At 47.8% G+C, this 14137-nt stretch overlaps 1 protein-coding gene across 3 annotated transcripts in view; it reads left to right on the top strand.

Moving 5' to 3' along the window:
- Positions 1–14137, top strand: part of CELSR1 (cadherin EGF LAG seven-pass G-type receptor 1) — a 332485-nt gene that overhangs the window by 293278 nt on the left and 25070 nt on the right. For all 3 annotated transcript variants that reach the window (XM_033957924.1, XM_033957923.1, XM_033957925.1), the window contains exons 26-28: positions 723–835; positions 2172–2251; positions 8301–8427. In XM_033957924.1, the coding sequence (XP_033813815.1) occupies positions 723–835; positions 2172–2251; positions 8301–8427 (320 nt within the window). The remainder of the gene's footprint in view (positions 1–722; positions 836–2171; positions 2252–8300; positions 8428–14137) is intronic.

Below are 14137 nucleotides of genomic sequence, written 5' to 3'. Positions count from 1 at the left end.
CTACCAGTGAGGGCGATCGTCGGGGGGGGGGGGGGGCGGGTTCTATTGGCAGGAAGGGTTGATCTGACAAATGAGGAGCACGGTGAAAACACAGGTAAATTGCGGTTCCTAGAGGGGGGGACATTGGCCTGCGGGGACAAATCTATTCACCGTTTTTGCGGTCGGTGAAAGGATTTGTCTCCGCGTCTGCGGCGATTTGCTAATGAGGTCACCATAACCCGCAGCCAAACCGCAGCCTCGCAGCGGTTCGCTGCGGGGATCGCTCCCCGTGTCATTCTCTAATTGGAACTATTGATCAGGACAGACATTGTTTTATTCTGAAGCAAGCCACATAGTAGTACATGTCTGCTACTAGGCAGGGGGTGTTATGGAGCATAGTTCTTTTTTTAATTAATAGGAAGTCTTTATTAAATTGTTTAACAAATGTACAGAGAGAACAAAACTGCACTGAATACAGAGTATCAATGTATCTGCAGAACATAATAAGGATAGCTGAACACAACTTCCATATTGTCTTAAGTCTAGTAATTATAAAACACACCCCTAAAACAACAAAACAAAGTAATAACTACAACACGAAGGGGAAGGAGGAAATGTTCTTACGCAAAAAATAATCTTGTCTGCTATACCTAATGCATCCTAGAGACTCAAGATGTAATTATGCATATCATAGCTGTATTCCCTTCAATCTGATTTTTTTTTTTAACTGGTTTCTTTTTCAGGGCTGACAGTTGGCCTCGATCCCCAGGGCTTCGGGAACCCAGATTTCTGTTGGCTGTCTGTACATGACACCCTCATTTGGAGTTTTGCTGGGCCCATTATAGTATTAGTAACTGTAAGTTTGACTGTGTAGCTTCTCTCCATGTCTGTTCTCTTTCAGTACTGCCCTATTCTGTGGGGGGGGGGGTCACCAGGATTTCCTAAAGCAGGGGTGTCAAAGTCCCTCCTCGAGGGCTGCAATCCAGTTGGGTTTTCAGGATTTCCCCAATAAATATGCATAAGATCTATTTGCATGCACTGCTTTCATTGTATGCTAATAGATCTCATGCATATTCATTGGGGAAATCCTGAAAACCCGGCTGGATTGCGGCCCTCGAGGAGGGACTTTGACACCCCTGTCCTAAAGCCTTAAAACATTCTTGTTTTGTACATGGTTTTTGATTTTCCAAATATCCAGAAAACTTCAGAAAATAATTACACCTTTCCTCAATTTTGTGGTTTTATCTTGAGCTATTTTAATCAGTAGGTAGTCGGATAAAAATTAGAACTGGGAATCAAAAGACTTCTACGGTCTCGGTACTTCTACCATTTTTAGGTGCATTTCACTGGATTAATAGAGCCTATTAGGGGTTTTCCATCTGTCAGTGTGTCCATATGCATTGGTTTGTGCTGCTGCAAAAGTTTGAACATACTGTACTTTCATTCAGTACTTCGTTACACCTCCTTTAGTCGAAATACAAGTTTCCAGATTTATTTAAAACATTTTTAATCCGCCTTTATCCAAGGCAGCTCACAGTATTACACATTTCAGAGTTTGCACAACATAAAGATCCCATACATCAGCAAAAATCATAAGCTTATACCATCTCAACCTATAAATTACATCTCTACTGCTCATTTAATAATAATAATAATAATAATTTTATTTTTATATACCGCCATGCCCATCGAGTTCTAGGCGGTTCACAACAATTACATTAGGATCCGCATTGACATGCCGATTTACAAACAATGTATTGGATTTACAACATCTTCAGCCGAACAAGACTGAAGAAGCGGAAGTGGGAAGGAGAGAAGGAGGAAAGCGGTCAATAGAGGGGGGGCAGGGCCAGGCGGGCCGATTTACCACAATTTATTGGATTTATAACAACTTTAGCCGAACTTGGCTGATGAAGAAGGAGGGGAGCAGGAAGACAGCGATCAATAAAGGGGGGGAAAGGGTCGAGCGTGTGCTTGCGGTTATACTGAGAGCAGCACATACTGTAGGCAGCCACAGAGGAGTATTATTTGTTGCTGTCTGTTATCTTCAAAGATTCATTATATAAATTCCTGAGGCAGGCCCAGTTGAGGCCGAAACACGATCGTGTCAAGTGTTGAGATTTAATAAACGAGATTGAACTACATCAGTCACCTTTATTGTTTTTTCTGTTGTCTACATTTTGTTCCCATAGATCAACAGTATAATTTTTGTAATGGCAGCAAAAGCTTCTTGTGGACAGAGACAGCGATCATTGGAAAAGACTGGAATCATGTGAGTTTACAGACAGACACATTAAGTATTACTGAACTGTAACTTAAATCTAACCAATCACTTGCTTAATGAAGGGGCATAGTTATCAACCTGGGCTACCACTAAGACAGGTTATTTTACCCGGATGCCATTGGAAATCCAGGTATGGACCTGGTGAGCAGAACTTATCCAGGTAGGAATCGTTCCCAGTTGGGTAAGTCCCACTGAATATTAACCCCTTTGCAAACTCTACAGCATAAAGGGATTGGACATGAAAGAAGATTTAACATTATCTCTTGACAGCAGCTTAGCCAGAAAAAGTTTTGGGGGAAGGCCAATAGGTGACACATATGGGCACCCATTTCCTTTTCCCTCCTTCTCCCCCCCTACTTTGCAACCAAATTTAACAGTTAAAATACCTCACCTGGCAGGGATTCCCAAGCCCCACATACTGAAGACATTTGGCATTTACCACCCCCCTCACCTCCCTCAGAAAAGTACAGAGGTCAGCGGCAACACTTTGCATTCAGAGCTCAAAGTGGTGTTGCTGATTGGGGGGGGGAGGGTGGACGCTAGATGTCTTCACCAGGAGAGGCTTGGGGATCCCTGCCAGCTACATGAATAGGACTAGATTTGGTAAACGTCACCCAAATTTGGGCATCAAATAAAATGCACATTGAGTGCTATTCTATAAATAGCACTCCAAGCTGGGCACCATTTATAGAATAGTGCTTAGTGCCAGATACACATCCATTTTGGGCACAAGGATTTATGCCGACCGAAACCCGGTATAAATCCTTGCAGCTAAATTAGGTGCAAATCTACCAGATTCTACACCCTGACCCACCTATGCCCCTCCAATGGTCATACCCCCTTTCAGTCGCACGCTAAAAAATTTACATGCAAGTCTTTATAGAATAGTGTCTAGCAAGATGCACACACAAATTAAAATTGTTGCCAACTAGTACCAACAATTGATTGTTAGTGTCCAATTATTGGTGCAGATTGGCTCATTATTTACCGTATTTTCACGCATATAACGCGCGCGTTATACACGATTTTACAAACCGTGCATAACCTTGCGCGTTATACGCGTGAGCGCGCTATATAAAATTTTTTTTACATACCGTATTTGCCGGCGTATAAGACGACTTTTTAGTACCTTAAAATCCTCCCCAAAGTCGGGGGTCGTCTTATACGCCGGGTACAGTTTACATGCCCTTACTTGCGGGGCTGGATGTACTCAGTCGCGCGGCTCTTCTTCTCCCTACCTTCTCTGCTTGCAGCACAGAGCCGAACGGAAGTCTTCCCGACGTCAGCGTTGACGTCGGAGGGGAGGGAGGGCTTAAACAAAGCTTAAACAAAGCCCTCCCTCCCTCCGACGTCAGCGCTGACGTCGGGAAGACTTCCGTTCGGCTCTGCTGCAGGCATGGCAGGTAAGGAGAGAGAGAGTACCAAGAGAGAGGGGCGGCCGCCCCGCCCCGGTTGCAGCACAGCCGGCCAGGTCCCCTTACTTTTGTGGCACTTCCCCGACCGACCGATAACAGCCCGGGTCCGACAATCCTCCCTGCCCTGTAGCCGCGAATCTAAATTACCTTCTTACAGCAGCTGTAAGAAGGTAATTTAGATTCGCGGTTAAGGGCAGGGAAGTTTGTCGGACCCGGGCTGTTGTCGGTCGGTCGGGGAAGTGCCACAAAAGTAAGGGGACCTGGCTGGCTGTGCTGCACCCGGGGCGGTAGAGAAGGGGGGGGGGAAGGACTCTGAAAGCACTTGAAGACAGAGGAGGGAGAAGAACGCTGAAAGCACATGGGGGAATACAAAGGGGTGGAGAAGGAAGAAGGGGTCGTCTTATACAGCGAGTATAACACAAAACTCTATTTTTTAACTAAAAGTTGGGGGATCGTCTTATACGCCCAGTCGTCCTATACGCCGGCAAATACGGTAGTTCCCACCTCGCCCGATGCCCGATTCATCATCCGGAAGGACCGCTCACACCCCCCACCGCTCGCACTCCCACCCCGATGGACCGCTCGCACTCCCACCCGAAGAACCGCTCGCACCCCCACAGCCTCCCCCCCTCCCCCATGGAGAAGCTGTCTACCTTGTTTCCGGATGCCAGTGAGCCCAGCTGCTTCCTCTGCCGGCGGTCCTGCCCCTTCTCTGAGCCCTCCTGCGCTGCTTCCTCTTCCGGCGGTCCCGCCCTTTCTCTGACGTCAGAGAAAGGGCGGGACCGCCGGAAGAGGAAGCAGCGTAGCGCAGGGCTCAGAGAAGGGGCAGGACCGCCGGCAGAGGAAGCAGCTGGGCTCACTGGCATCCGGAAACAAGGTAGACAGCTTCTCCATGGGGGAGGGGGGGAGGCTGTGGGGGTGCGAGCGGTTCTTCGGGTGGGAGTGCGAGCGGTCCATCGGGGTGGGAGTGCGAGCGGTGGGGGTGCGAGCGGTCCTTCCGGATGATGAATCGGGCGTCGGGGGGGCATCAGGCTTTCAGGATGGGGACAGGACTTCAAGGGGGGACAGGCAGACCTTCAAGGGGGGACAGGACTTCAAGGGGGGGCAGCCAGAGGAGAGTCAGGGCAGCGAACGGAGAGTCGGGTCAGCCAGAGGAGAGTCGGGGCAGTGAACGGAAAGTCGGGGCGGGTGAAAGGAGAGTCGGGGCAGCCAGAGGAGAGTCGGGGCGGCATGCGCGGTATACCCGTGAGCGCGGTATATAAAAATTTCTTTACATAAATGTGTGTTTCCCACGCGCTATACCCGTGTGCGCGTTTTACACGGGTGCGCGTTATCTACGTGAAAATACGGTAATTAAATTGTGCACAATTTCCATGCGCAATTTTGAGCACCATTTATAGAATTTGAGGGATAATGTTCCAGCTGCTGGGTTAGGCCTGAGGCAACAGTGGAGAGACCCAGGCCCACCTGTATAAATGCCCCTGTTTTCTGGATAACTCTAGGCTGGCTTCTTTACATATTACAGTGTGTTTGTTTTGCTCGACTTAGCTGGTAGGTAAATGTTCATAAAATTGTCATTTAATTGTGCTTTTGTCTGCCACTGGAAATTGAGAATTCTAAAGTTCAGTTATGATTGAAAGGTGTTTACAGTGTAACCCCCGCGAGTTCGCGAATGGCAGACTCGCTCATTCGCGGTCTGCTCCGACCCCCCTCTTCCTGTAGTAAAGTCGGGCATGTCAAAGCAGCTCCTGATTGGTGTAACCCAACTTTACTACAGGAAGAGGTGGTCGGAGCAGACCGCGAGCGATTTTCTTCACCCGCCGGCACTCCAGCTGCCCTCTCCTGCCTCCCCTGCCTTTTGACAGGCGAAGTGAATTTCAGGGGAGTACTGTACATAGCCATTTGTGATAAGACGGTTATAATTTATAAAGTAAATTTTTCATTCCAAATGAAAAAATGTTCTGGAAAAATTGCATTTTTTAATGTGGTTGTTAAATTGAATTTGTTTAGTATTACAGGATTAATAGGGTAAGTGTAAGATTAAATTATTAACCCCTCTCCCCCTCCTTTTTTTATTAAGCCGTGGTAGAGGTTTCTACTACAGCCTGAAACATTAAATGCTACTATAAGCATTGGAGCATTTAGCACCCCGGGCCACAGTAGAAATCTCTATCACGGCTTAGTACAAAGGGGCCTAAGTGTTAACACTGCAAAAGAAAACAAAAGCAATCAAAGAAAACCAGATCTTCAGTGTCTGCCCTCATGGGCAAATAAATACCTTTTGACATGAATAAACTAAATATGATAAGTAGAACAGGTTTCAAATTAAATTTCATTTCTTCCTTGCCAGTACATGAGAGGAAGACATGGGGAAAGCCACTGCTTGACCTGGATTGGTAATCTGGAATGTTGCTACTTTTTTGGGTTTCTTCCAGGTCCCTGGATTGGCCATTCTGGAAACAGGATACTAGGCAGGATGGACCATTGGTCTGACCCAGTATGGCTATCCTTATGTTCATAATACATTCCGGATGGAAGCTGTATTCATATGCAGAAGTGATGGCAGTGACATAAAGAGCAGGGTGAATGTGAACTAGGCTCAAGACTTGAGCTCTGTTGTTTGTAGTGGTCACTTTTTATTAATTATAACTGCAATAATATTACGATGCTCAAACATCTATAAATAATTAGAGAGTTCACCATAGGAATAAGAATATATTACAAGGTTAAAAATGAGTACGGTATGCATCCATGATTACCCATGTTTTGACAAAAGATAGCAAATGATTATGTATAAAAAAATCATATGCGATAATGATCCCACTGAAATATTACAGGACCAGCAAACCAGTGGTCACGTCTAACTAGTCTGTCCTTGTTTGACCTTTTCCAAGGCTATCATAAGGTCAAACAATCTAGAATGAGTAGAATAATATTGGCTTTATTTGGAATGGCAACTCCTGTCTCCGTTGCGTTTGAGTCATGTGTTGAGTATCAAGATGCCTAGACTTTATAAGGACAATAGAATTCTAGTTTCCACGTGGCAAACATTAGATTTTATAAATAATTTAAAACCGATTCTGATTCATCAATCCACATGCCAGTCCCTATGGTCGAACTCCAAGATTCAAATTGGTGGATATAAAGTCATCTGGAAGCATTGGATGCAGGTAGGTATACGCACGTTAGATGATGTGATGTCAAATGGGAGGATGCTTGAGTTTTCACGACTGCAACAGTCTTTCGATATTTCTAAGTCTCAAACATTTAAATGGTTGCAGTTGAAGCAAGCCATTCAGAAGAGGTTCCCTGAATGGCGTAATTTAAAAGATCAGTATAGCGTGCCGATCCTGTGCTTCCAGATGGATTTCCTGGGACATCAGGCTGCCCAGTGGTATAAATTGATATCTGAATTTTTGAATAAAAAGCCAAAAACTAGTCTTAAGGATATTTGGAGTATTGAGACAAAGCAGCAGATTTCTGCTTCTCAATGGCCACGAATTTGGAATTGGAGGATGAGATGTACAGCATCAGCTTCTATGAGACAGACTTAGTTTTTCTTGTTACATAGATCTTTTTGGACCCCGGTTAGGTTACAGAGGTTGGACAGTTCTAAATCTAATAGATGCTGGCACTGTCATCTTGATATAGGCCATCCTTCAAACTTTTCTAACTCAATTTCATTCACAAAATTGTCCAATCATCAAAAATACTCAAAGTCAGCCTTAGGAAGCTATAAGGGAGTTCAGATTCCACTTATTTCATTCGAAATTGGTGGTGGTATTCTTCATTATTCCCTTTACAGTTTTCCACCTTTACTTCTATTTATTTAAAGTTTTTTTCAATTTTTTAATTATAACTATCACTTATATATTTTAACTTATTATTTCAGTATAACTTAGCTTTTGTCATTGCAGGTTCCCCTTCCCGAGGCGTTTCGCCTATCTTTCTCAAGGTCAGGGAACTTTACATGAAGTTAAACTTTCCCATCAATATCTGCCACTGGCGATCCAAAGATGCCAAAGGTTTTTGGATCGCCAGCGGCAGATATTGATGGGAAAGTTTAACTTCATGTAAAGTTCCTCCAACCTTGAGAAAGATAGGCGAAACACGTCGGGAAGGGAAACCTGCAATGACAGAAGCTAAGTTATGCTGAAATAATAAGTTAAGATATATAAGTGATAGTTATAATTAAAACAATTGAAAAAAAAACTTGAAATAAATAGAAGTAAAGGTGGAAAACTATAAAGGGAATAATGAAGAATACCACCACCAATTTCGAATGAAATAAGTGGAATCTGAATTCCCTTATAGCTTCCTAAGGCTGACCTTGAGCGTTTTTGATGATTGGACAATCTTGATATAGGGACACTGGATCATTTGCTATATTATTGTCTCTTGATACTCAAATTGTGGAAATGGATGATCGAAGAATTATAGTTTCTATAGAATACATTGGAAACAGTATCCCAGATTTGTGCCCAGTATTGCATTAAATTGGTACAATAAAAAATCATATGCGATAATGATCCCACTGAAATATTACAGGACCAGCAAACCAGTGGTCACTTCTAACTAGTCTGTCCTTGTGATTATAACACTGCTCTTTTGATTCCATTTAGTTCTGTGCTGAGAACAGCCTTCCTCCTGCTGCTTTTGATTAGTAGCACCTGGTTATTTGGGCTCTTGGCGGTGAACAGCGATGTCATGACATTTCATTATTTGTTTGCCATCTTCAGCTGCTTACAGGTAGAATGCATCATTTCCGCTACTATTTGGGTTTTTGTGACTTGGATTAGCCTCCGTGAAGACAGGATACTGGGCTGGATGGACCATTGGTCTGATCCAGTAAGGCTATTCGTATGTTCTTACACTTCTCCTTCATATCTTGGCTGCTGGAAGTTGAACAGTTGTCTTTTCTATAGTATGTACTGGGGAGTTGATGGGATAGGTTGGGAGCCAATACTTTACAGCAGTTGAGTGAGGTGCTCCCTGACCTCAGAGAAATCAGTAAGAGGCTTCCAGACAGGTACAAAAAATGTGAAATTTTAAAATCCTAGTGCAGGCCCAAATGCAGAATCAAATACTGGATTGGTGTTCTAAAATATTCTGGTTAAAAATAAGTTGGAATGACTGTTGTGGGAATATTTTAACTGTTGGGGGCCACAATTACTGGACCAGCCACATCCAGTATATTCCAGTCATTATTTACATTTTGAGGTATACCAGCCTTTACCCCCCCTGTTTGTAACATTAAAACACCAGCCATTGCTGCTTATTCTATTGTGCTGGAAGCAACAGTACTTCTCCCCTTACTTTGCTCAGAAAGGAATGCTGAATCAGTCATCACTTTAAATCACAGGAGTAGTTATCAGCCCTTTGAGCATTGCATACCAAGTTGGTTTTCAGGAGAAACAAAATATGCAAATAAGTGTTTCTTAGACCAAATGTGTATGTCAGTGATTTCCAAACTTGTCCTGGGGGATTAAGAACATAAGAATTGCCGCTGCTGATCAGTGGTCCATCGTGCCCAGCAGTCCGCTCACGCGGCGGCCCTCTGGTCAAGACCAGCACCCTAACTGAGACTAGCCCTACCTGCGTACGTTCTGGTTCAGCAGGAACTTGTCTGACTTTGTCTTGAATCCCTGGAGGGTGTTTTCCCCTATGACAGCCTCCGGAAGAGCGTTCCAGTTTTCTTAGCCAGTCAGGTTTTCAGACTATCACCTATGAATATACCGTATTTGCCGGCGTATAAGACGACTGGGCGTATAAGACGACCCCCCAACTTTTAGTTAAAATATAGAGTTTTGTTATATACTCGCCGTATAAGACTACCCCTTCTTCCGCACACCTTCTCTACCGCCCCGGGTGCAGCACAGCCGGCCAGGTCCCCTTACTTTTGTGGCACTTCCCCGACCGACCGACAACAGCATTAGAGAGCTGCACGGGGACGCCCCTAGGGTCGCGGGGATCCCGTGGGGACGCCTCCGAGGGTCGCGGGGCTCCTGCGGGGCTGGATGCTCAGTTTTCTGGATGTACGCAGCTCTTCTTCTCCCTACCTTCTCTGCTTGCAGCACAGAGCCGAACGGAAGTCTTCCCGACGTCAGCGCTGACGTCGGAGGGGAGGGAGGGCTTAAACAAAGTTTAAACAAAGCCCTCCCTCCCTCCGACGTCAGCGCTGACGTCGGGAAGACTTCCGTTCGGCTCTGTGCTGCAGGCAGGGCAGATAAGGAGAAGGAGAGTAGCCTCGCGGTACCAAGAGAGAGGGGCGGCCGCCCCGCCCCGGTTGCAGCACAGCCGGCCAGGTTCCCTTACTTTTGTGGCACTTCCCCGACCGACCGATAACAGCCCGGGTCCGACAATCCTCCCTGCCCTGTAGCCGCGAATCTAAATTACCTCCTTACAGCAGCTGTAAGAAGGTAATTTAGATTCGCGGTTAAGGGCAGGGAGGTTTGTCGGACCCGGGCTGTTATCGGTCGGTCGGGGAAGTGCCACAAAAGTAAGGGAACCTGGCCGGCTGTGCATGCAACAAGGGCATGTAAACAGTACCCGGCGTATAAGACGACCCCCGACTTTGGGGAGGATTTTAAGGTACTAAAAAGTCGTCTTATACGCTGGCAAATAAGCACAGTTACTTACCGTAACAGGTGTTATCCAGGGACAGCAGGCAGATATTCTTAACACATGGGTGACGTCACCGACGGAGCCCTCGGTACGGACCTTTTTAACTAGAAGTTTCTAGTTGGCCGCACCGCGCGTGCGCGAGTGCCTTCCCGCCCGACGGAGGAGTGCGTGGTCCCCAGTTAGGATAAGCCAGCTAAGAAGCCAACCCGGGGAGGTGGGTGGGACGTAAGAATATCTGCCTGCTGTCCCTGGATAACACCTGTTACGGTAAGTAACTGTGCTTTATCCCAGGACAAGCAGGCAGCATATTCTTAACACATGGGTGACCTCCAAGCTAACAAAGAGGGAGGTGGGATGGTTGGCCATTAGGAAAATAAATTTTGTAACACAGATTGGCCGAAGTGTCCATCCCGTCTGGAGAACGCATCCAGACAGTAGTGAGTAGTGAACGTGTGAACTGAGGACCAAGTGGCCGCCTTGCAGATTTCCTCGATGGGCGTGGAGCGGAGGAAAGCCACAGAAGCAGCCATAGCTCGGACTCTGTGGGCCGTGACAGTTCCTTCCAGTGAGAGACCGGCCCGAGCGTAGCAGAAAGCAATACAGGCAGCAAGCCAATTTGAAAGTGTCCGTTTGGAGACAGGACGACCCAAACGGTTGGGGTCGAAAGACAAAAAGAGCTGAGGGGCTGTTCGGTGAGCTCTGGTACGATCAAGATAGTAAGCAAGGGCACGCTTACAATCCAGCGTGTGCAACGCCTGTTCCCCAGGATGCGAGTGAGGCTTAGGGAAGAAGACGGGCAGCACAATGGACTGGTTGAGGTGAAAAGCTGAGACCACCTTGGGAAGGAATTTAGGGTGGGTACGCAGAACAACCTTGTCATGGTGAAAAACAGTGAAAGGTGGGTCGGCAACCAGTGCATGCAGTTCGCTAACCCTCCTGGCAGAGGTGATGGCAATTAGGAAAAGCACCTTCCAGGTAAGAAGCCTGAGAGAAGTTGTGGCAAGAGGCTCAAACGGAGGTTTCATGAGAGCTGAGAGAACCACATTCAGGTCCCAGACGACAGGAGGAGGCTTGAGAGGCGGTTTGATGTTGAAGAGTCCTCTCATGAATCTGGAAACCAGAGGATGAGCCGTGAGGGGTTTTCCGAGAATAGGCTCATGAAACGCAGTGATGGCACTGAGGTGGACTCTGATGGAGGTAGTTTTGAGGCCAGCGTTGGACAGTGAGAGCAAATATTCCAAGACAGTTTCCACCGCTAAGGAGGTGGGTTCTTGATGATGCCGGAGACACCAGGAGGAAAATCTGGTCCACTTCTGATGGTAACACTGGAGAGTGGCCGGTTTCCTGGAAGCGTCCAAAATGAGGCGGACCGGTTGAGATAGATTCTCCGGAGAGGTCAGCCCGAGAGAAACCAAGCTGTCAGGTGGAGCGAAGACAGATTGGGATGTAGCAGAGACTGATGCTGTTGCGTAAGTAGAGTAGGAAACACAGGAAGTAGAATGGGATCCCTGGAGCTGAGCTGGAGCAGGAGTGAGAACCAGTGTTGGCGAGGCCACCGAGGTGCGATAAGAATCATGGTGGCGTGGTCTTTGCGGAGTTTGGACAAGGTCCGCAACATCAGAGGAAGCGGAGGGAAGGCATACAGGAACCGATCCCTCCAATCGAGCAGGAATGCATCCGGGGCCAGACGGTGAGGAGAGAAGAGTCTGGAGCAGAATTGGGGCAGCTGATGATTGTGAGGTGCTGCAAAGAGGTCCACCTGCGGAGTGCCCCATCGAGCAAAGATGGAGAGCAGAGTCGGAGGGTCCAACGTCCACTCGTGGGGTTGAAGGATGCGACTGAGATTGTCGGCCAGAGAGTTCTGTTCGCCCTGGATATAGACCGCCCTGAGAAAGAGATTGCGGTCCGTGGCCCAGGTCCAGATGCGCAGAGCCTCCAAACAAAGGGGGCGAGATCCGGTGCCGCCTTGCTTGTTTATGTAGTACATGGCGACTTGATTGTCTGTGCACAGGAGGAGGACTTGAGGGCAGAGAAGATGTTGGAAAGCCTTGAGGGCGTAGAACATGGCTCTGAGTTCCAGGAAATTTATGTGATGACGACGCTCCTGTGGGGTCCAAAGTCCCTGGGTGCGTAGATCTCCTAGGTGAGCTCCCCATGCGTAGGGGGACGCATCGGTGGTGATGATCATAGAGTGGGGGGGCAGATGAAAAAGTAGACCCCTGGAAAGATTTGAGGAGTTCAACCACCATTGGAGAGATTGCTGAAGAGATGATGTCACAGAGATGGGATGAGAAAGAAGATCTGTAGTCTGTGACCATTGGTTGGCGAGAGTCCACTGAGGCGTACGAAGGTGGAGACGTGCCAGAGGAAGGACATGCACCGTCGAGGCCATGTGACCCAGTAGGACCATCATCTGTCGGGCAGGGATGGAGGGGTGCATGAGTACCTGACGGCAGAGAAGGAGCAGGGTCCGCTGGCGATCGGAGGGGAGAAAGGCCCTCATTAGCGTGGTGTCCAGAACTGCTCCAATGAATTGAAGTCGCTGGGTGGGAAGCAAGTGCGACTTGGGGTAGTTGATCTCGAACCCCAGGAGGTGGAGGAGAGAGATGGTGTGATGAGTGGCTTGTAGCACGAGTTGAGATGAAGGTGCTTTCACCAACCAATCGTCCAAGTAGGGGAACACCTGGAGGTTGTGAGACCTGAGGAAGGCCGCTACCACTATAAGGCACTTGGTGAAGACCCTGGGTGAGGAAGCTAGGCCGAACGGTAGCACCTTGTACTGATAGTGGTGGTGCAGTACCTGGAACCGTAGGTAGCGGCGAGAATTCTGATTGATGGAGATGTGAGTGTAGGCCTCTTTGAGGTCCAGGGAACATAGCCAGTCGTGTTGAGAAAGAAGAGGGTAAAGCGTGGCAAGGGAGAGCATTCTGAACTTCTCCTTGACTAGACACTTGTTGAGGTCCCTTAGATCGAGAATGGGACGGAGGTCTCCCGTCTTTTTGGGGACCAGGAAGTAGCGGGAGTAGAATCCCTGACCCCTTTGATCTGGAGGTACTTCTTCGATGGCATTGAGAAGGAGGAGGGATTGAACCTCCCTCAGGAGGAGGGGGGTTTGAGATGAGTGTGAAGCAGACTCTACGGGAAGGTTGTCCGGAGGCAGAGTCTGGAAGTTGAGAGAGTAGCCGTGGCGGATGATGTTGAGGACCCACTGGTCCGATGTGATGACCTCCCAACGGCTGGAGAATATGGTGAGACGACCTCCGATTGGTTGTGGAAGAGGTAGCGAGGGTGGATGACTGGCTATGCCCTGGAGAGAAAAGTCAAAAGGGCTGAGATTGTTTAGCAGGCTGAGAAGGCTTAGAGGGTTGAGTGGCCTGAGATCGAGCCTGAGCATGATGTTGCTGTTGACGGGGTCGCCGAGATTGCTGGGGAGGCGGGTTGAGTGGTCTGGCTGAGAACCTCCGTTGATAAGATGTTTGTGGCCGATAGGGTCGGGCAGGCGGTGCCTTCTTTTTCGGCTTGATCAGGGTGTCCCACCTGGTCTCATGGGCAGAGAGTTTCTGGGTGGTGGAATCCAGTGACTCTCCAAAAAGCTCATCCCCGAGACAGGGGGCGTTGGCCAGACGATCCTGGTGGTTGATGTCCAGGTCGGAGACTCTGAGCCAGGCCAAGCGACGCATGGCTACGGCCATGGCAGAGGCCCGAGAGGTGAGCTCGAAGGAGTCGTATATCGAGCGGACCATATACTTGCGCATTTGGAGAAGGCCAGAGATGTGCTGTTGGAATAGCGGGACCTTGCGCTCAGGAAGGTACTTTTGGAGGGCAGACAGTTGTT

This window comes from Geotrypetes seraphini, chromosome 9, assembly GCF_902459505.1.
Source record: "Geotrypetes seraphini chromosome 9, aGeoSer1.1, whole genome shotgun sequence".
Classification (NCBI taxonomy): Eukaryota; Metazoa; Chordata; class Amphibia; order Gymnophiona; family Dermophiidae; genus Geotrypetes; species Geotrypetes seraphini.
This window is presented reverse-complemented; position numbering and strand designations above follow the sequence as displayed.